The sequence below is a fragment of the Chenopodium quinoa genome, unplaced genomic scaffold, assembly GCF_001683475.1.
Source record: "Chenopodium quinoa cultivar QQ74 unplaced genomic scaffold, ASM168347v1, whole genome shotgun sequence".
NCBI lineage: Eukaryota > Viridiplantae > Streptophyta > Magnoliopsida > Caryophyllales > Amaranthaceae > Chenopodium > Chenopodium quinoa.
In genome coordinates, this window is record NW_018742669.1 from 242268 (window position 1) to 264582 (window position 22315).

At 37.0% G+C, this 22315-nt stretch overlaps 4 protein-coding genes across 5 annotated transcripts; 1 reads left to right on the forward strand and 3 right to left on the reverse strand.

The window, feature by feature from the left end:
• Positions 1-79: 79 nt before the first annotated feature.
• On the reverse strand, positions 80-4396 carry LOC110722311. The gene is made up of 5 exons (XM_021901585.1): positions 4325-4396; positions 1901-3779; positions 1163-1364; positions 889-1085; positions 80-686 (listed from the first exon to the last, which is right to left on the reverse strand). Exons 2-5 carry the CDS (start codon positions 3738-3740, stop codon positions 610-612), a joined length of 2316 nt encoding a protein of 771 aa, XP_021757277.1. The 5' UTR covers positions 3741-3779; positions 4325-4396; the 3' UTR covers positions 80-609.
• Positions 4397-4687: 291 nt separating this feature from the next.
• LOC110722313 lies at positions 4688-8460 on the forward strand. Of its 2 annotated transcripts, none has more exons than XM_021901587.1 (3): positions 4688-4811; positions 5352-6689; positions 7517-8460. In XM_021901587.1, exons 2-3 carry the CDS (start codon positions 5402-5404, stop codon positions 8200-8202), a joined length of 1974 nt encoding a protein of 657 aa, XP_021757279.1. In that variant the 5' UTR covers positions 4688-4811; positions 5352-5401; the 3' UTR covers positions 8203-8460. The 2 variants fall into 2 exon arrangements, with proteins under 2 accessions (XP_021757279.1, XP_021757280.1); XM_021901588.1 differs by having other exon boundaries at positions 4694-4814.
• A 1131-nt stretch (positions 8461-9591) lies between these two features.
• Positions 9592-10972, reverse strand: LOC110722316 (transcription factor PCL1-like). The gene has a single exon (XM_021901590.1). It carries the CDS (start codon positions 10599-10601, stop codon positions 9792-9794), a length of 810 nt encoding a protein of 269 aa, XP_021757282.1. The 5' UTR covers positions 10602-10972; the 3' UTR covers positions 9592-9791.
• A 1664-nt stretch (positions 10973-12636) lies between these two features.
• On the reverse strand, positions 12637-21823 carry LOC110722315 (pumilio homolog 1-like). Its single transcript, XM_021901589.1, has 9 exons — positions 20778-21823; positions 18522-19993; positions 18297-18438; positions 18091-18198; positions 17484-17696; positions 17262-17372; positions 15835-16029; positions 13454-13628; positions 12637-13161 (listed from the first exon to the last, which is right to left on the reverse strand). Exons 1-9 carry the CDS (start codon positions 21441-21443, stop codon positions 13115-13117), a joined length of 3129 nt encoding a protein of 1042 aa, XP_021757281.1. The 5' UTR covers positions 21444-21823; the 3' UTR covers positions 12637-13114.
• Between the last annotated feature and the right edge of the window lie 492 nt (positions 21824-22315).

A 22315-nucleotide genomic window follows, 5' to 3' on the forward strand; every position in this document is an offset into this window, starting at 1 on the left:
CTATCCTTTTTTTAAATTTTTTTTTTTTTAGTTCAAGCTAGACTGATAGAACATAGAAGTAAGATTTTGTTCCAATATACTCAGATGGAAGATTATCATCATTAAATTTGCCAATTCTGCATTCTATTCAGTAGTAGCAACAAAAGATACAGTATATTCTGTTACTGATCTAAATATTCACATTCCCAGAACTTGTGTCTCGTCTGTACACTCTAGCATTCTGCCTTAACTCATCTCAAAGCCTAAATAAAAGTTACAAGCAGCCCTTGTGAGCCGGAAACATGCTTAATCAACACAATGATTTATAAAAGTGCTTCCGTTTGTGAGAAGGCGACAATTCAATGTTTTTCCAACAGAGGGGACTATTCTCTGACTGCCAAAATCATCCCTTCTGATCAACCTCTATGCTCAACCAATTTGATGGCATACACTACTGCTTCATTCTCTAAATCGATGCTAGTTCTTGCTGAAAATCTTCTCGTGTACACATTTTTCGATCACATAGAAAAAAAGATACAAACATAACTCACGATCAGAAGTCAGATTCTGAAATCAGGAGAAATGATTCTCCAACTGAAGCTTATTACAAGTATGAATCTGACTTGCCGCTTACTGGCCTTCTATATTATCTGCAAGAGCATCTTCCTCATCTTTAGCTCCACCAAAAATCTCATAATCGTCAAAACCTGCAAATCAAAAGGAAAAATAAGTCAGAAAGCAGATAAATTAGAGCTCATCATGTACTGAGCAGCTGCCAAAAGAGTCCAGCTTATATCAGGACAGATCAGGACTAATGCCAAAATAGCCTAAATTGCATTTTGTGTGACAGAAATATCTGCCCAGAATCAGGCCAGGCCAGTTTGATCAACTCTAAGACAAACACATTACCACCGCTCAATTCTTCAACTTCGTCAGCTGAAGATTTCAAACGCATTTTGCTAGGTGAGGTCGGCTCAATTGACATCCAGTCTGAAATTCTATGGTCATCAAAGCATAAATCTTTTCGGGCTATCCAGTCAGCAACGCTAGCATGATTGTCCACTGATAGCGGGTCCATATTGTCTTGTTCTTTGCTCTTTTGAGCCCTGTGAAACAAACTAGTTAAATTGAAGTTCTATACTTATATTACCCTCAAAATTTATCATCAGACCAGTATACTTACATTTGTCTCAGCCGTAAGTTATACTGAGTGAAGACCTGATCGTTGAGTCGTTGATGTTCTAGACGATTAACAGTGCTGTGCATTTGCTCAAGTGGAATGAGATCTTTCTTACAATGTGTTAAACTGCAGCATTGACTTAGAATACGGACAGCTAGACGTGATAAGTTCGGGCAGGCAACTCCATATGTGGACCACCATTCAGCTGTAAATATTACAGATAAAAATGTTAATGAAGGGCTAATTTTCAATAAAACAGGAAGCTAATTCAAGCGCTTCAAACACACATCGATAGATAACCTCAATTTAATACAGTTCCCGGTAAAGAATGAAATGTCAGCAACCTGAAGGCCTGAACAACTTCAACCTCAACTGACAGGCATAGCAGGCATAGAGGAAAGGAGCGGTAAATTTTCCAAGTTACCAATCTTTTCCTCATATTATAATTTAAATTTTTTGCATCATATATTCCAAGTACATAGCAAAATGAATACTACGAACAGGGATTTCAATGTACCAGGGTATCATTTGAAGAATAATTTGACACCTAATACGAGTTTAAGGATTTTTGCCTGGCAGACAAACAATCATAAATAAAGCAAGGTAGAGCTGCCTCAACCATTTTCATCAATAACTTTCTTTCCTAACAATATCAGGGGTTTAAAAAAATGCAACAGAATAAATGAATCCAATAAAAATGTATAAAACAAATAATTTCAACATCCAAATCTATATACTTACAGGGTAGCAGGCTCTCTCTAGCTCTGATTGCCATCTTCCGTCCAAAATCCCCAGCAGCCATTTTGTAAGAGTTGAGCTCTTTGATGATTTTATCTTGGGTTTTGGTGTCAGGAACTAATCTCTCGATGCAATCAAACATTCCAGAGACAATTGTACCAGGCAAATCTCCGTCAATGCTGTAAAAGAACTTTGGATTGAGATAGAAGCCTGCAGCATAAAGTGGTAATTGCTGATGCCGATCCCACCTCAGATCGATGACATTCCAATAAGTCAAATACTCATCCCTCTTTCTAAACTCTCTTTTCAAGGCTTCTTTGGCTCGGTATAGTCCTGCATACACATATCCCATAGCAGGTTTCTTTTCACTTCTAACAATGCTCAATACTTGCAAAATTGGATCAGTTAGGAGGACAACAAGGTTGCAGGATGACCAGAAAGAGTGGTCACTTATGAGATCCAATATAGCCAATGCACCTTCCTTTTTAGAATAAAATGAATCTACCCATTCCTGTGATGTAACTAAAGCTTGCAAATTGTGTTTCAGGTCGACCATTTGCTTCAGTGTTCTGAAATTGGTGATAGAAGGACTAATATCAGGCACCACTAAATCCACGCCGAAAGTATACCTCCTCATCATATTCAAGACAACACTGTGATTATAGATAAACCTCATTATTGACTTACATTGCTCTAGTACAGTATTTATCCATTCAAATTTCCCAAAGTCCTCGAGCATTAATATTATCGAATTAACTGCACAGGGAGCCCAATATATGGTAGGATAAGTTTCAGAAAGCCTTTTCCCGATAGCAGCATAGCATTCATCATTGGGTGTAATCACTTGCATTACATTTTTTGGTTCAACTTCTTCTACCACTTCTCTGATCAAATCATACATTGCTTCAGCTGAATCCATTAGGTTTGTCACATCTGCTGATTTTAAGAACATTGTGCCTTCTGGACAATACACCAGAAAATTGACAACTGTCATTTCCTTTTCCTTCCCTATAATGCATTCCTCCACCAAAACAGAGCAACCAGTGCGCCCCCATGCTCTCGCACAATAGTCCATATCTGCCTTCACATCATTAACTGCACTCTTCAGAATCCAACCTCGAAGTTCTTGATGTGAGGGTCCCACAACTCCTGTGCCCTCCGAAGCAATAGCATCAAGCATAGGCTGAAAATAGACTGAATTTACAGCATCCAGAGGAACCCCTATATCATATAAGAAACGCCCTATAGCCAAGTGAACTTGAGAGTTAAGCTTCTTCAATGATCCCTGCATCTCATTCACAACATGGTTATCACTAACAGGAACCGGAGTACCATTACTAACCACGGAAATCAAAGCACTCTTTGGTGGCCTCCCCCGTTTTCTCTTCCCAGGCCCCCTAACACTCATCCCTTCCTCTGTAGGAGCCAACATCGACGAGCTAGACTCAAGAGCAATAGGATTCGCAATAAAATGAATCTCACTACTAGCACCGCAGTCATTAGCAAAACCATCAACATCATCATTATTAGAAGGCATATCAATACTAGCCTTAGTACAAACATCAGAAATCTTTTTCTGCTTGTTTTTCTTCACCACCGCACCTGCTAGGCTTTGATGCATCGCTTCCCTAACATCGGATGGAACCCGATGGCAAGTGGATGCATTACCCTTATGACAAGCTAAGTGTTCTTTAATCCGATGAATTCCACCACCCTTAAATACTTTAGCACAGTATATACATTTCAAATGAACCCTATCCCCATCCTTATACATTTGACAATGCTTCCAAGCTGGGTCATGTTTTTGTGAACTGATTGGCACTGGCTCAAACCCAGAACTCATTTCTTGCAAATTATAGCCTTAGCCAATAAATTGCATCAACTGGGTATACATCAAAATGCATATATACATTAATACATAATAGAATTAAATTCCAATTGGAAGAACAAAAGGTTATAGACAAATCATATAAGTGATGGATTAATTAATAAGGAGCACTAAGTATTAAGATTCATGAAATGATGAAATTCAATACAGGCAGAAAATGAATATACAATAGGATGGGAAACAAAAAGTAATCAGTGTCCATGAAATTGCAACATAAGCTGACTCATTTTACCAAAATCCGATATTAATTCATTAATCGAAAATCATACGACACCTAAAACAGAAATCTACACAAGCTACCCATAGAACAAGCTATAAAACATACACAGGGAAGGGAAAAAAAAAAAAGAAAGTAAAATACAGTAAGGCAAACAAAATTAAGCTGGTGATTAAAGAATATAAGAAGCTATAATCAATTAAAAAAATAAAATAAAATCCAACACTAAGTACAAAGAACCATTATAGAATTACCAAAATTAACATAAGTAAAAATAATTAAAAATTAAAAATACAATTATAAACAATTAAAATAAACTTACATGATAGTTTTAAAGCGAATCTGCAAGGAGAGAGAAAGAGAGAACCGGAAGATGAGAAAAAAAAAGGGGGGGGGGGATCAAGGGTTTGGTTTATAAACCGAAGAAGATAAGAACCGGATGAACCGGTTAACCAATAATACAGAACGCAGCGATTTAGAGATGGTATAGAGAGGGTTTGATACCGGCTGATCCGGTTCTTTTGCATTGATTAACACAAGGTTTACCGAGTAAACCGGTTTTGGGCCAATTAAAAAAAAATGATAACCCGAAGTTTTTAATTAGGTTTTGGTTCGGGTCAAAGATCTCAAAATGCCGGTTTGCTTTTCAAGCGACGAATCGATTAAATCAGCGGTTTGTTTGGGTTAGATAAACCGCTAATTTTTTTTACTATAAATTGCTACTTTCTCTCTCTTCTTGTTCTCTTTCTCCGATTACCGGCGGAGAAGATTGGATTCCGGCGAGCACTTCCCGGCGGCGCAGCAACAAGGTAGTAGTAGTTCACTGAGATCAGTAATTAATTTTTCTCTTTAATTATTCAAATTTGTAATTGCGTATATTTATGAAAAATGTGACCTTTACCTTGAATAAGTTTGATTAATTGATTGATTATTTGGATTATGTTGGTTTGAGTTAAAAAGTTATTGTATTTATTTATCAATATGAACTGGAATTGGTTAGTTTGTGCAAGTATTTCAAGTTTGTGTACATTTTAGGTTGTAATGTGATTTTTTTATGAAATTTTGAAGCTTATAGTTTATGAATTATTCAACTATTTGTCCTGTAAGTAATGTCGTCGTGTTCAGTGTTGCCCCTAGTTAGAAATCCTGAATCTGCTAATGTTTGTTAATTTATACAATGTGTGTTCTTATAAAGTTGGTTCCTCGTGTTTTTGTATAAAGATGACTTTAATTTGTTAACTTTTGGACCAATGCATCTTTCTCTTTGAGACATAATACGCCGATTAAGCGCCTTTACTAGATAGATGGTGGATTATTGGTATTGAGTTGCGGTTTTTGATCTCTTGTAGGTAAGATCAATGAAGAGAAATGAGGTTGTATGAATTCTGGTTAAAAGGAAATGAGGCACAATTTTGTAGCTTGTAAATTTGTACAGGACTTTCTGCATGTATGTAGTCCAAAGTATGTCATCAGAACCAGGCAAAGTGTACCACTGTATTTGAATGCAGCACTTCAATATTGTTCAGTACCAGTGAGTGAAGAAAGCTTACCTCTTGGATGGTACGACGAGGTGTTTCCAAGATTGATTAAATTGTCCAATTTGCTGAAGAATGTGGATTTGGTTGATGGAAGGTTAGTGGATGTCAATGACAATTCGACTGTCAGAGATGAACGCCTTTTTAATAGGATGCTCCGATTTAAGGCGCTTGCCAGAGCTTTTCTTGGGCATCCAACAGTACAAGAAGAACTGATGAAGAATGTGAGGGTTGCAATGGCAGGTAGGAAATGCAGTCCACGTGTTTGTTTTACCAACCCAATTGAGAGGGAACCTTTGCTTGTGAATAACCTCACCAAAGTTTGCAACTATCTGGACGTCTCTGCACAACAAAGGAAGACAGTCCGTTTTACAATCTGTCCACAGGTTGCACAGCATAGGATTTTTACAGGTGCACTTGAAGAAATATTGGAGGGACTGAAAAGAGAGATGAAGTTTTTGGATTCTCAGACACCTAGCAAAGCAACATTTATGGGTCAGCAAATTGTTACTACTTGTTTAAATTTCTTAGCTGAAACAGCTTGTCGCCAAGATGAGGATGCTTCTTCATGGATGAGGCCGAAGCCATATAAATCAGCTGTATCTCCATCATCACGAAAGTGGGAAGAGGTCCTTGAAATGTTCAATGACCTCATTGATAATTTAAGAAGAGAAGAAGGACTATCATTCCATGTGTCAAAGCTCAAGGTGATGAAAGAAGGGCTAATTCAGATAAAAGATGTGTTAGTTGATAGAGACATTGGGTTCAAGGAAGTGCAACATCATGAAAGCTTAGTTCGAAAGAAACTTTTGAAGACATTGGGTCACTCGTCGCAATGTTTGTTTACACTTGTAAGATATTATCTTCATGAGAGTGTTCGAGACATGGAGGTAGAAGTATCTGGCGGGTTGTATGAGATTGGTGAGAAGGATAAGTTATGCTTGTGCATGGGGAAATTGTTGACATCATCGGAAGAGAAAATGATTTGGAGCGGGATAAAGCAATTAGATCGAGCTCTTGGATTGTTTAAGTTTGTATGGGAAACTGCTGGGATGAACAAAAGGCTAGAGTTGCAGGGACATTTGTGGTGTGTAGGGGCTGAGCCAAGGACAGTTACTTATAAAGGGAATTTGTTCATCCTCCATGGACTAAGTATATAATTTAGAGGTTCATAGTGTTAAAGTTTTTTTTTTTTTTTTTTTTGACATATAGTAGTGTTAAACTGTTAATGCAATAGCCTAAGCAATAATATTTGGACTGGTTTTATGGTGTTTTCTTATAGGATAATTCTTGTGCAAGATAGGTGTAAAAAATGGTAACTTTTTTAAGGTTATAGGGGCGTCCTTTATAGCTAACATGACTGGCTTTTCTTATGAAATGAAATGACATTTTTCGGCTTATGAAATGAGACCATCTTACACCAGAATTTGCCTTGCTTGATTGTAAGATTTGTAACTATGTTTAGATTTTGACCAACTAAAAAAGTACAAAGTACATGCTACAGCATAATAACAGCATAAGTGCATAGTCCTCAATGGATCACAAGAAATGTCTAATTTCCTACTTATTGCAAATTTGCAAAATTTGATAATTTATTTATGTTGATCAAGAACTTTTAAATATGCTTAATTTTGAGATATAAACATGAAAAAAAAAAAAAAAAAAAAAAAAAAACAAGAGAGAGAGAGAGGGAGACTGGATCGGAAGAAATAATCAAGTAATGGGGAAGTTAATGAAATAAACCGTTGCCCCCTCTTCCACTAACCGTTTTACCCTCCTTTGTATATAGTTTCTTCTGTTTCACCAAATTTTACATTCCAAACATCATTAAGAGAAAGAAAATAAAAATGGCATTTCCGATTCATTTCTTGATTCTGTCTCTTTATTTTTCTTTTACTGGTTGTTTTCTTCCATTTTATTTTGCTGATAGTAAATTTTAATCATCCGTTACTAACAATGTAGTGCTTGATTTTTGGCAGATGCCGTTCAACTAAAAATAATGAATAACTGCAACGCCACCATATGGCCGGGAATACTAGCAACCGGCGGGAAGAATACACCTCTAGGAGGCGGGTTTTGCTTGCATTCAGGCCGACGACAGTTCCTCCGAGTCTCTCATAACTGGTCAGGCAGAGTATGGGCAAGGCAAGGTTGTGATTTTGATAGACACACAGGCATTGGCGCTTGCCAAACTGGTGACTGCAATGGATTACTACAATGCAAGGGCATTGGTGGTAAACCCCCTGCTACCGTGGTAGAAATGACCTTCGGTAGCCCTGCTTCCCCGCTTCATTTTTATGATGTTAGCACCGTTGATGGGTTCAATCTCCCTGTCTCTATGGTTCCCCTTGTCAGAAGGGAGATGATGGGAGGTTGTGGGGTCGCTGCGTGTGAGGTGGACTTGAACATGTATTGTCCTGCTGCATTGGTGGTTAAGACGCAAGAGAAGGTTGTGGGGTGTAAGAGTCCTTGTTTAGCGACTGGTTTTCCAAGGTTTTGCTGTACAGGAGATTTTTCTGGGGCGGAGAAGTGTCAGCCAACGGTGTTTGGGAGGCTGTTTAAGACGGTTTGCCCCAGGGCTTATAGTCATCCCTTTGATGAGAAAACTGGGCTTAAGACTTGCAAGGCTCCTAGGTATGTGATTACCTTTTGTCCTCCTACTTGAATTTATGAAGCAGAGGGCTTAAAACATTCTACTATTTCGTCTATATGTTGTGGGATTTTTTTTATGTTGGTCTGTATATCTATGCCCATTTCAAATTGAAGACTGGAACATAGTGCCATAGTGGTTATTTGACGAATTTACTATTTCATTGTAATAAGATTTGTGTTACTTGTTCACTATTAGTCTCACTATTAGTCTTTCACTATCTGTTCTGCATTTAGTTCTAAGTTTCTAACAATACTAGTACGATTTATACAATGAAAAGAATATAAACGATTGAAGTTGGCAAGTGTGGATTTAGAAACATTGCATTTAAATAGAGATGGAGGAAGTACAAAAATAACCATTCTACTGAGGGTGGTATTAATCCCTGGCAGCACATAGTGTAAACAGTCTGAGTAGAGAAAAATACTGACCTGAGAGGTAAGACTTCCACTTTTAGCAGAAGCAAATCTGTCAAAAACTTTTGTTTTGAAACCATCTGATTTACAAGATTGTTAGTATCACCAAATGGTATAAGATCCGTCTCCCTAAAGTAAGCACTTCACGTAGTCTCCTCATATATTTTACCACACCCATACAGCATCTCCATCCACTATAGTAGTATTCAAGAGATAAAGAAAGGAAATTATTAGACAAAACTTGATCAATAGTCGTTACTATTGCCTTTAAAACAATTCTGGTGAGAAACCAACAACTATCAGTAAGCTCTATCAGCACAATATTAAAATGTAGACGGTTAGAGTAAAACACGGCTGAAAAAAAGATGTAGTCCACAAATGTCAGACATCAACACTATTTCTAGCAGACATATGAACTTTGCAAAAATTGTAAATGATAGATTAGTGACACTGCACAAAACTGGCCAAACTTATTTGCTACACCGTGCAATCAGCTATCATAATATATATGGATTCATTCACATAAGAATGCAAGTGATGGTACAACACATCATGATCTACATGTTTACTGAACTATAGTTTAGTGTTTCAGGTCTTCAGGATGATTCAGCTGTACAGAAAATTAAAATTAAAAAAGACAAAAACAACTAATCGAGCACATACTTTCTAAACTCCACCAATAATTGAGCTGTAAGTAACAAGTAACAGAAATGAACTTGATTGAATGCTTCTTATGAACTATCAATATCACAATTATGCACAACATGATCTCCATGTGAAGAGTTCAAGCAATTGTTCGGTAGATTATGATCTACGAAGTACATGTACAAGCACAATTTTGATGGCTCAACTGAAGCACCCTAGTTTCTTAAAAAATAGTGTTGATAAGCCAGCAATAAAACAGATTAGCCACAGAATTTAAAAAAAAAAAAAAAAAAAAAAAAAAAAAAAAAAAAAAAAAAAAAAAAAAAAAAAAAACATACTGAAATGAACTCACATAACTAACCGTGTGAAATAATTTTATTAAAATAAAAAGAGAGAGTGATACATTATGTGGTAATTTTGACTCCAAGAAACTTATTGGACAGCTAGTAATTGTGAGAAAGGATTCAAACCAAATACTACAAATTAGTTCATCAACCCTTCATCAATCACACTATATTTTTTATCAAAAATTGAACAAAACAATCAACCTCGCTGCCTATTCCAGAACATGTTGTAAGCACCAGATTCCAGCCCACAGTACCCGGGAGTAGCAGAACTAGCCACAGGCAACCCCAAATGTCCGAACCCATATGACCCCGGAGGCGGCCCCACCATCGGCATTGGCATTGGCATTGGCATCAAAGGCAGTGAATTGCATTGTTGTGGCTGCTGCTGTGAAGACTGTGACTGTGGTGGCATTGACATGGACCCGAACCCGTCGCAATCGAACATCGCCGAGTCCCGTCTAGGGGTTGAATGACCCTCACTTGAGAGCCCTTCCATTCTCTTCAAATACAGCCTGTACTTCTGCAAGTGACTAGCAACATTTTCTCTAGTTAACCCTTCTACATTCATCATCTCCATAATAGTCTTAGGAACAGCCTTATCAATTCCCAGATGCTCAATTACATCAACAAACCTCTTATGAAGCTGAGGGGTCCAGACCAACCTGGGCCGTTTGACGGCCCGATTAAGCCCGTTTTCATCACCATTATCATCTTTGTACCCAGAATTCACCTCATCAGTCATAAAACAATCACCCCTTTTCATCCTATTGGAACAATCATAATCACTTCTCCCAGAAAACAACCTCAAACTCAAAGATTCAATATTTTCTTCACTTGGGCAAAATGTCGAACAGTTGTCGTGCATCGCCCGATTTAGATCAAATTGAGCTCGAGTATTATCTGGGGTTATCCCAAATGCCAAAGCAAGTTCTGGGGAGATCAAAGATTGTGATAATGGTGTTAGATCTTCAAATGATGGCAAACCCATTTCCCACTGATCTTCCATTTTCTCTCTCCTCCTCAAATTCCACCCCCTTTTCTGTGTTTCAAAAATTAAAATCAAAAGGGGTGAAAGAAAGAAGAAAGATTCAAACTTTCAATTCAAAATAACAAGATTTCTTAAACATTCATCAAATTCAAAACCCAGAAATAAATTTGATAGAATGTTTAAGAAAGAAGAAGAAGAGAGTATAGCGTGAGATGAAAAGAACAAGAAGAGAAAGTTGCTTTACTTACGAATTGTTTGATTTTGTTGGCAATTAAATTTTGGGGGAAAATTTAGAGGAGTGAGAAAATGGAGAGAAGAGGTCGTAATCTATGGATAGGGACCTCACGTGGAAGAATGCTACCTTAAATTTTTGTTTGTCAGATTAAAAATAAATAAAAATTTATACTCGTACAATTATTATTTTTCACCATTTTCATTTTGTTTGTTTTTATGTTGGTTGATATTTTTCTCAATTATTTCCTTTTTTGGTAATACTTGATCAATCATGGTGTGGTGGTACTTTATTCAGTGGAGCATGATTTGCGCAATCAACTTGATGATGGGGAACGAGTTTTTAGTTTGACATTTATCATTGGTAGTTATACACTTATACTAGACTAGACTTATTGCTTAGATATAATGGAAATGGAAATGGAAATTTGGAAAAATGTTTCAATTATCATTTAGTGGGGAAGTAAAATGGGAATTTGGAAAAATGTTTCTACTAAGAAATACGAAGTATAATTTAACTTTCACTCACACTTACAATTGTGATAAACAAATTAAAATTGTACTGTCGAAGTGTATGAAAGTGATTGTGACTGATACCTTTGTCAACCTAAAAAAAAAAAAAAAAAAAAAACCTAGCTGCACTATATATACTCTAGGGATGTGTGTTTTAAATCTAAGTTCGGTAAATACATGACATTTCACTTATCTTTTAATTGTTTCAATTTATTGAGTTGTTTCATTATTGTTGGAACTCCTTGTGGGAGCAAACCTAATGCATATAGTAATCTTCGTTTCAATATCATGATTATATAAGAAATTAATATGGAATATGCCGAACATCAAAACTTGTATCCAAAAACGAATGATTTCAATAACGGATTATTATAAATCAATAGATTAGGTTGACCACCACTACCAACAATTTGAAGTACAATTTCGTTGTAGCCATTGAACACATCTGGAATTTTGTGTAAAACACAACATTTTTTGTGCAAGGAAGTGAAGCTCCACATGAAGTATAGACAGTATAGTATGCCTTTCTTACTGTAATTTCATTAGGAAGTCCCGTTAAGCACAAGATTCTATGCAAGTTCATTGCAAAGACATGGCTTTTACGTCATTCCACTATAGAACATGCATGATTTCACCCGTCCAAAAAAGTTGTGCTGTAGTAGTATTCATTAATAGTGTTTGACATGCTCATAAAACTCCTTAATGAGCCAACAATAGTCAAGACTTATTTATGGAGACTACTAAGGCCTTGTTTGATTCACCTTATTTTTACTGATCTGGTGTTATCTGATCTAATCTGGTCTGATCTAATCTGATTGTCTGATTTGACCAGACTTTGACTTTAAGTGTACGATAATCTATAAGAAAAAAATAAAGTTGAATCTTGTTAGATTCGTAATAATGTGTAGTTTATTAATATGTAATTTTCACAATTTTTTTCATTACGAAATTAAGAATATTTAGCAATAAAAAACCGCACATTAAACGATATTCTAATCTGAACTTATTTTTTCTGATCTGATCTGAACTTATTTTTTCTGAAATAAGTAAAAATAAGTTGAACTAAACAAGGCCTAACTATCACCACTTATTTGGCTATCTGCCCAATTATGTCATAATTAACTGGACTCTAATTCCAATACTGAAAATCTGAAATGATTTTATTTGACTTTGACAAAATATAAATGTACCAAGTACCAGCTTTAAAAGATGAAGAGACTGAGTGAGCGACCCAAAGCATGAAGTTTGTAGAGGGGCAATGTAACAAAATAGTCCACTTAAATGAACAAATTGAATGACAAAACAAAAGAAAACAGGAAAGCTCAAATCATATGAGAAAATTGTTCTTTCAAAGAAGAAAATATCCATCTGATACACGAAAAGGAAAACTTATAGCCTCAACTCTAACACAAAGGCTCTCTTTCTGCAGCTAGCAACATTCTGTACAATCACAAGTCACAAATTTACTACCTCCACGACCACTAGCTTTCTCTATACACCCTCGAAACTTGTACAGTAAATTTTACTCTCTCAGCAAGGGGGGAGGGGCATCAGGTATCTTGTACCATTTGAGCCTCAACCTAACCTGTTTTTCTAGGTATATATCCTCAGGAAACAAAAAACGCTACAATTTACAGGTTTACAAGTACAACCAACTTTTATTTTTCATTCAGCTCTCAGTCCAACCTAAATAAATAGACAGGAGCTACCGGCAGGCATAAAACAAAACAAAGGGTAGAGAGCCACGTTCAAACTAGCCTCGGTTAGCTGTACAACACCTTTCTCTTCTATGCCATCGGAGCAGGGTAGGGAGTCTGCAAACTGATTCTCCTCTCTGCAAACAACACAATAAAAAAAAAAAAATAAGAAACCAAACTAAAAGTCATGAAAAATTACGTAGTTCACCTTACATCAGTATAAGAGTCACTATGGGATAATAATTTCAAATAGACACTTGATTTGCATGATATTTGATCAATCATCAAAAATTACCACATTTAAAAAAAAAAGGGAGGGGGGGGGGGGGGGTGTTGGGTTTACTACAAAAAATTACAAAGCAAAGCTATTATGAGGCCCTAACTATCAATTAAGCTTACACATCATAAATATAAAGTAAATGTATTTACCTCCAGCTGCAACAAGTTTCTCTACACGAGCAACAATATGCTTTCCATATGTATACTTCTTCAGTGCATTCAGATGATTCTTTATTCGTGAGAGGATCACTTCGAGTTGCTGGTCATCACAAGTTTCCAGCACTTTCTGTACAACATAGTTTGCAAACTGATCCTTCATCATCACCTAAACAACAGAAAGAAATACACATAAAAACCATGTTTTGGATACCCTTTTTAGAAGACTAGTGGATTTAATGCTCAAACCAAGAGAAAAAAGGTAAAAGGAAACACATTTTTCCAATAGCCATTACAAATCAACAAGGAAATCTATTAACTATTACTAAAACATGTCATCACTGTCCATATGTCACTCTCATAATAAAAAATTTCCCGCCTAAATGCAAGGATGATGTCATTTATTTTTTTTTATTGGGGAGCTACCATATTTAACAATTTTGAAATTTGAATATTAAACAATTGTAAATAGCACACTAATAAATGGACTCCTACATTGAAATATGTATTAGGCGACATTGAACATGTATTATATCATAATTTTGATAATAATCTAAAATTTTAAAATTACAAATATTTTTGTACAAGGTGCATAATTCTTATTTATATTTATCCATTTTTTTTAAAATGTACAAATTATAAAAATAGATTTTATATAAACCGTTCTAACCTAGTTATACTATAAAAGGACAAAAACAGAGTAACTACTTGGCATACATCACAATCCTGAAAAGTTTCTAACCGAGACTGGAGTTAGCAAGAACTGCACAATACATGATTCTAAAAATGAGGTTATGCCAACTGGTATGCAACGATGAAATTATCTATTAAAATAAACAGTCCCATAAATGCAGCGAAAGTATTACAAAGATCAATATACAATGCTGTAAGTGGCAAAAACTCATGCAAACAGCTGGATGGTCCAACATCCACAAATGCAAAACGTGTCAATTGAGATTAACGAAATTCTCAAGCTCTCTACCCTTTGGCTGTTCTCCACTCCGCCAAACCCCTTGTGAAGGAGAGCTTTATCCGACAACATTTTCCTTCTCATGCACAACTTTTGGTAATGAGTCACACAGCTTCCTAATGATCCTCCCCCACCCCTCCCTGAAAAAGAAAGAACCTCAAAACTCACCCACTCCACTTGTCTAGCCTCAATCTGTATAAATAGCTATGGAACTAGACAGGCAATAGCAGCTGCAACCTACTTCCCAACCTTATCAATTTGGTAATAATCGCCAGTGATGTTTTCTCCAATTAAGGCAAGATCAGATTCAGCATAAAGTCGGCCACATGTAAATCCTTTGATCATTGCTCCCCTATAAAACCGGGGGGACTAGATCAAAAATCCACCCAGGGATCAGGCAAGGTACCATCTGCATACCTTTACATTCAATCTCAGCTCTTTGGTTTTTTAAGGCATTTATTGCTTGTTCTATCAAACTAATACCGGCTTACCAATTTATATAATCCAGGGAATTCTTTGATAGCCTTGCACATTAAACACTAGCTAAATAAAAACATAGAACACTCCCAGTGATATCGCGATATACTGTCTAGAATTTCTAGATACAAGCCATGCCAATTATCAAAGACCAACAAAGATGTAGGGTAGGGTGGGTGATACAGCTCAGATTGCGGCCAATCGTGGAGAAGAGTGGTAGTTTAGTGAGCAAGAATATATGGCCATAAAACAAGCTAAATTCCAAAAAGTCACAACCCTCAAACTAAATTTCATGCAATCTAAGAAGTTGGCACACTAATACATACAGATTTTTAGGATTTTTTTTTTAAAAAAAAAAACAATCATTAAGCAGTTAAAAGTACTGCCTTCATGCTTGTGAATGTAGATCCTACTTCCAGAACAAGCTGCGATTATAAAATAACTAAAACATGGAAGAAGGAATCTGAGCATTAATATTCCATAGATATTGCCCAAAAATAAAATTCATTGCATTCTATATAGGTGGTAACTGGTAAGGATGAACCCTGAACACACAAAGTGATGGGGCCAGAATCATCTCACGAGAGGGCCATTCATCAAATAAAAATCGTTCTATCCTGTTTTCCTCGTAAATACTCAATGCTAACAGCATTTTAAAGGAAAATACATCTAACTAACCCCAACTTCTGGACAAACAGGAGCCTCAAGAATGACAACAATTTGATGAATGTCATGGTACTGAATAAAAATTTACAAAAAATATATAGTGTTTTGATCCACATAGAAGCTAATACACAACAAGCTACTTAGACAAAGTAGCAATTAATTATAAATTTAAAGGTGGCAGGCTTGAAGTAAAAAGGATAACAATCTCAATATTCTATAAAGTGGAAAACATTCAGTATGAAGTGGGAGGACATAGAAGAACCTGAAGCGGCTCGTTATCATCTGCAGCTCCAAGCATTTCATTCACCATGTTACGACGCTCTGTTACATCCCCAAATGAGAGGCATTTCTCTATAACATTGGAAGCAAATTTTTGCTGACTCATTTGAACTATCTTCCCAGTCAACTTGACTATTATAGCAGAGCGTTCATGTGGCTTTCCATGCTCCAGTACATGCTGTAAAAATACATAAAAGGTCAAACATAGTTTTGCAATGAACATGCCAACAAAAGCTTATAGCATGTACAAATCACATTGTTTATCCAAGCAAAGTAGCAGATAAACAAACAGGTAAACAAATCACCCTCATTTTGCAGATATTTCAACTATCACAAAGTCTTAAGACAAACTTTCCAAATTGCAACACTCCTGTAGTCCCTAAAATAATCAGCCTTCAACTTGTCACCAGCTATAAAATTCTCCCAAATGCCCATGCAACAAATATTTGGAAACACACTGTATATTAACACTTTAAAAAATGAGAAAATATTTAGGTAATCTAAGGGAATTCGACAATTGGCCTATAAGAAGAGAAGATTGCATAATAAGGGGAGATAGCAATTTCATCCGACCTAGAATGCCCAAACTCTTACATCCTACAATGAACTACAAGGTACTAACACAATTGTAGTAGCAAATTATCAGAAGACGAAGTTGGTCATCTGCATGGGTCATTTAACTCAATTTAAAGGAAGTTCACCACCTCCAATCCAGCAACCCAACCCCCCCACCCCCCAACAACCCAACCCCAAATAAAAAAGCAACAAAAAATTAGATTGAGTTAGCTCTTGAAAGAGAGGCACAAGTGTAATTGTGCCTATGTACGTGAGCAAAAGTTTAATCATGTATGCAAGTAATGTCATATCCCTAGACACCATAAACATATCTTCACCTTCTACTAGATTGCACACATATTCATACTAATCCGTCCCCTTTTGTTTGATCCATAGGGGTAAAGTTAATTTTTCCAGTTTTTGGTTGAAAGAAACTGATGAGAGAGAACAGTGGTGGGGTGTAGTGAGAGTAAAGTTGTCGTTCCCTACAACCAAAAATAGTATGGGACAAACTTTAAGAGAGACTATACACAAAAAATGCGGCAAAAATCAAGAGACGAAGGGAGTAATACCAATAGTGACACAAGTTATGGACAACAGCATTGTAACAACAGTATTTATTCACACCTACTCATAAGATTACAATAATTTTCTGCCATGATCAGCACCTGCTGAGCAGAGGGCTAACCATCAATTCCTAAAGCCTAAATAAACCCCACTTTCCAGGACCCCGTACACACAAGTATAGTGACCATTAAAAAAGTGTCATAGCTGGGCCATAATTGAAAAACCTTGCAATAATAATTACAGAAGTATATAGCTCATCACTGAAATAATTAGTAACCCATGACAAACCTGGACAACATAATTTCCATACTGATCCTGCGCCAACATGCAAACAGACTGCATGATCTCCTCCATCACTATACGTTGAGTTTTTGCATCATTGCAGTGTTCTAGAACTCTCTGTGAATCAAAATTAACCAGTAAAGATCCACATTATCTCCCACTAACATCAGCTTAGCAGCTGCAAAATATTTTGATCAACAAGTTACAAAATTCGTAGTATTATTAAACCTGGATGACTCGACACCCATATGGATGGGTTGATAAAGTCACAACTTGATCGTAGAAAGTTGATATGATGAACTGGATAGCATCTTCAGGTATGCACTCAATGCACTTTTGAATAACATGATTTCCATTTTGATCGCGTACACAGCGCATCACTTGGCCATCAAGTTCCACAACCATCTTCTTCTGCTGGTCCAAATCAACTACTTCAATAGCCTGTTAAGCATGAAGAGGTAGCAAAGTCAGAACATCATGGAAGGATGGTGCAAAGCTTGATAACAAATATTTGCCCCTAATCTTTTTTTCTCTTAAGGTCATTATTATGGAAATTCCTTGTATGATTATATATAACAATCACTCGAGAACAGCATAGAAAATTAGAAATACAGGTAATACGACTACTATCCCTCAATAGCATCACCTAGTGTGAGCACAACATTTCCTGGGAAACATATATTGGCAAGAGCAACATTATCTGAAGGCCAAAAGTTTTTGAAACTTATTTGGAGAGCTATACATTTTGAAACTTACTTTTGAGGTCAAAAGTTTTTGAAACATTTGAGGAGGAAATAAATAGATAAATAATCCAACAAAATAGTGTAAATAGTACCTTCTGGATTACTCTACAGCCATACATTTGAAGACTTAGTGTTAAAACATGACCAGTGAGCTTATCAGCCAATTCTCTAATTTGGGATGCAGTTCCATGCTCAAAAAACTGCAAAGAAAGCAATTGACAATGATACTAAAGTTATTCACACATTTCTACTGGATTTAGAGTCAAGAAATTAAATAATAAATAATAAGTCGTGTTACCTTCTGGATCACATAGTTACCAAATACATCTGTCATCAGTGACAAAGCTTGCGGTATTATTTCATGGAAAACCATGTTCTTCTCCTCTATTGAGGCTGTTTCAAGTTTCTGTTGGATAAAGCGACTCCCATATTGATCAGCACTGCCAAATTCAAGCAAACAAGTTAAACATGAAAAGATACCTAATGGAGATAGAAATTGCAAAGAATCACACAAAATACAAACCTGAACTCAACCACATGATCAGCAATTTCTGAGAGCTCAAAACATTTAGTCTTGTTGCTTTTAAATTCGTCAAGCAGAGAAGAACCAAAACTATGCTCCATAAAGCCACCAGTTTCTGATCTCCAATTCCCCATCATGCCTGCAGCTAAGTTCCTCATCCCAGAAGGCATCCTCATATTCCTATCACCATGTCTCAAAGGACTACCAGGTCCAACAGGAGAGTTAGGCATAAGTGAATTTGAAGGATGATTTCCAGCATAAGCTGTGTTAATCCCAAAAGCTGGATTGCCATAATAACCATGATTCAGTCCGGCAGATTTACCAAGGTAAGGCCGACCACACTCTGATTTCTGGGGAGACAGCAATGTTCCCAAATAAGCTTTCTGAAGAGCTAGCAAATCCATGTAAGAATTGCCCCCGTCAATGGAAGGGTCATTCAGAGCCGCAAGCTGAGCAGCAGTATAATCATTTGATGTTAAGTAGTGCAGATATAAGGGGTCCAATTGGGATTGACTCCCACCTCTGTTGAGATTTTGCAGTTCTGCGGCAGCAGCCATCAAGTTTGCTCGCGAAGATACACCACCTCCCAATGCTCTGGAATCTAAGCCACCCACACCAATGGCTGAAGCAGCAGCATTTTCAAACAAAGGTGGCAATGCTCCACTGCCAAGCTGACCTGCCATCATCGACGCCAATGCAGGATTGATATTGTGCCCGCTTAGACTGTAATTTGGAATGGCCGAGCTTGGGCTACCAACACTGTGAAAGTTAGAAGGAGAGTTTGGACCGCCATGCTTGTGATGGTCAATTAATCCATCAGACCTCAAATAATAGTTTTGGTCCATTCCAAGACCACTACCTTTTCCCTTGGTGGAATATGAACCTTTAGCTGGATGGGAAAAAGACTGCTGCTGGAAAGGATTGTATTCAGCAGAATTCAAGTGTGAATTCTGCTTAACATGATTATGATCACCATGTAAATTGTAAAGGTTTCGTTGGTCACCAATCCCACGCTGAAACTGCGACCTCATTTGCCTCTCCTCCTCCATCTGAGGATCAGACGACAAACTCATGCCAGACAAAGCAGCAACAAGATCCCCAGCAGCATGTGGGCCATTTGAAGTGCCATGCAGAGAACTAGGACTGTTGATGCTTCTTTTCTCCATAGAGTTGACCCTGCCTTCACCAGCTGTGGGGATCCTAGGACTAGGAGCTCTGGCTATGAGCTGAGGATCAGGTGTGGTGCTTCTTGACAGGGAAGCACCCAAAGCAGAAGCATAACTAAGAGAAGCTGAACCATCACCATTGTGGTTTGCTGAAATGCCTTGGATATTCCCACCAACGCGCATAGCATCAGTTGAGGACATGGGAGCCAACTGAGCCTCAGAGGTTGCAATGTTCTCATCAAATGCATTGCGGCTAGCAGGACGAGAAGGAATTCTTGCAGAAGAGTTGGAGTTATTCAGGTCATCCTGTTTTATAAACCAATCTCCACATCAGAATAAGAACTTCAACAAATCCAGTCTAACTGTTTAATTTGAAACACAAATTGTGATCAAGTAACAGGACCCAACAAGTGAGTAAATAAGATTCCAACTTTAGTGTAAGGCCTAAAGCCAAATCAAACCCCAAATAAGTCACCAAAAACAACCAGTCGAAGATCATCAAATTGAACTGAAGATTGACCATAATTGCTGTTGTGAATATAGCTTTGAAAACTAACCATTTAAGAAATTAATACACTCACTCAAATCTTTCCTACAGCATATGTTGCTCTCTCTAAGTCCGCCAAATTCTCGAAACAGTTACATACCGAAAAACACATATTAAACCATAGCTACCAACAAATGCTTAGCCTTTTTTAACACTAACAAAGCCCGTTATTTGACTTATCAGATCTTTTCTATTGAAAAATAATAATAAACCAGATATGCTTTAGAAGAATAGTCATAAAACATATCCAAACAACAAAAAAGGATATTTTCAATCCTCGACTGTTAGATTAAAAACTACCACTATTAACATTCAACATTCCCTAAACGTGAAACTACACAGTACAACTACAAGAAGTGAACATTCTTTTCCAAACAACGTAAGATAAACAAAAACATCCAATCAAAAATGTCCAAAAAACGCAACCCAATAAAAACAAAATCTTTGACCTGTATATCAAGTAACTAAGTCTTCCAAACACAAATCTAACATAAACCCTAAATTTTTTCAACACAAATCAATTAAATCATAAAAAAAAATTACCTGGAAAATTTCAGCAATGCTTTTCTGCCTACTTCCTAACCCTAACCCAGGCAACCCAACACCACTCCATTCATTCTGCCCATTCTCATCCTCTTTCTGCCCATTAAACCCTTTCGAAAACAAAGAATTTCCCCCATTTATATTATTAATATCACCATTACCATCATTATAATTATTACTACCATTATTATTATTATTTCCATTAAACTCCTCACCTCTAATATTATTTCCATTATTATTATTATTATTGCTAACCTTCCTCCTATCACCAATCCCACCAAGCCCGGGCCCTGGCCCAGGCCCACCACCGCCCCACCGCTGCGCATACCTCCAATCTTCCTTGGACAACAATGGCGGCGGCAACCTAGGGTTTAAATTGACATTGGAATAGTAGTAATTAATGTAAGCTGGATCAGACCTCAGCTCTTCTTCCGTCACTTCTCTGTTCAAACCGCCATCGCCGCCGGAAAACAAACCTCCGGCAACGGATGAACCGTCGACGGTCGGCGGCGCCGACGGACTTCGGAAAATGTCAAACCCTCTTTCCCTTTCCCTTTCCCTTTCCCGAAGAAGAATCCCTAACTCTTTCCCTACTAATTCATCGCCATAATCGATCGATCGAACTCCAACTTCTGAACTCATCTTTGAATAACTCTCCGTTATCATTCCATCCACTTCCAACAACAATCAATACCCACAAAAAATTAAGATTAAAAAGTGACGAATTTGAGCTTGAACTTGGGGGAAAATCAAAAAAAGGGGAGAGAGAAGATTAGGTTAAATGTTGGGGGAGTTAAGGAGATCGAAAAATCCCTAGAAAGAGGTTAATCGCCATTGTTGTGAATTTAAGAGAGAGAAAGAGGAAGTGTGTAAGGAGTGAGGAGAGAGAAAGTGAGAGAAAGAAGGGGGAATGATAAGCACGAGAAGAGGAGAAATCTCATCCGTTGGATTAAGGAAAGGTGACGGCAGAGATTGAATCTGATGGTGAGATTTAGTTATTACAGACAGTGGCTGAAGAAAAGAGAGGGGGGTTTGGTTTCCTAGTTTAGGGTTTTTAATTTCGCCCAGTTATTTAATTAATTTAATTGATTGATTAATTAATTAAAGATTTTTTACAAAAATATTTATTTATTAATTGAAAATAAATATTTTGGTGGTAAAAAAAAGGAAAACTGAATCACGTCATGTAAGGGGAGGGTAAGTAGCCACTGAAATTATGGGAAGTATGACGGAAGAGAGAGAGAGTTTTGTGTAATCTAGGGCTTTCCATTGGAGATACCCTTGCTTCTTGGAGTTGGGTCCATTCTTATTTTGACACCAAATCAACAACCCTAATTTATACTTCTATTGCATTTTTCCCTTTTTCTATCTTTGGGTTTGGATATTCTCTTATGGGCTTTTCACAAATGCCTATAGTGGAAAAAATTTCTTCCATGGTTTCACTCATTGTAGGTTTGGATTCTATAAAAATTCCCATCGTCACTTAATGATGGTTTCACTCACCGTAATTTGTCATAATTATTACGACTAAAAGTACT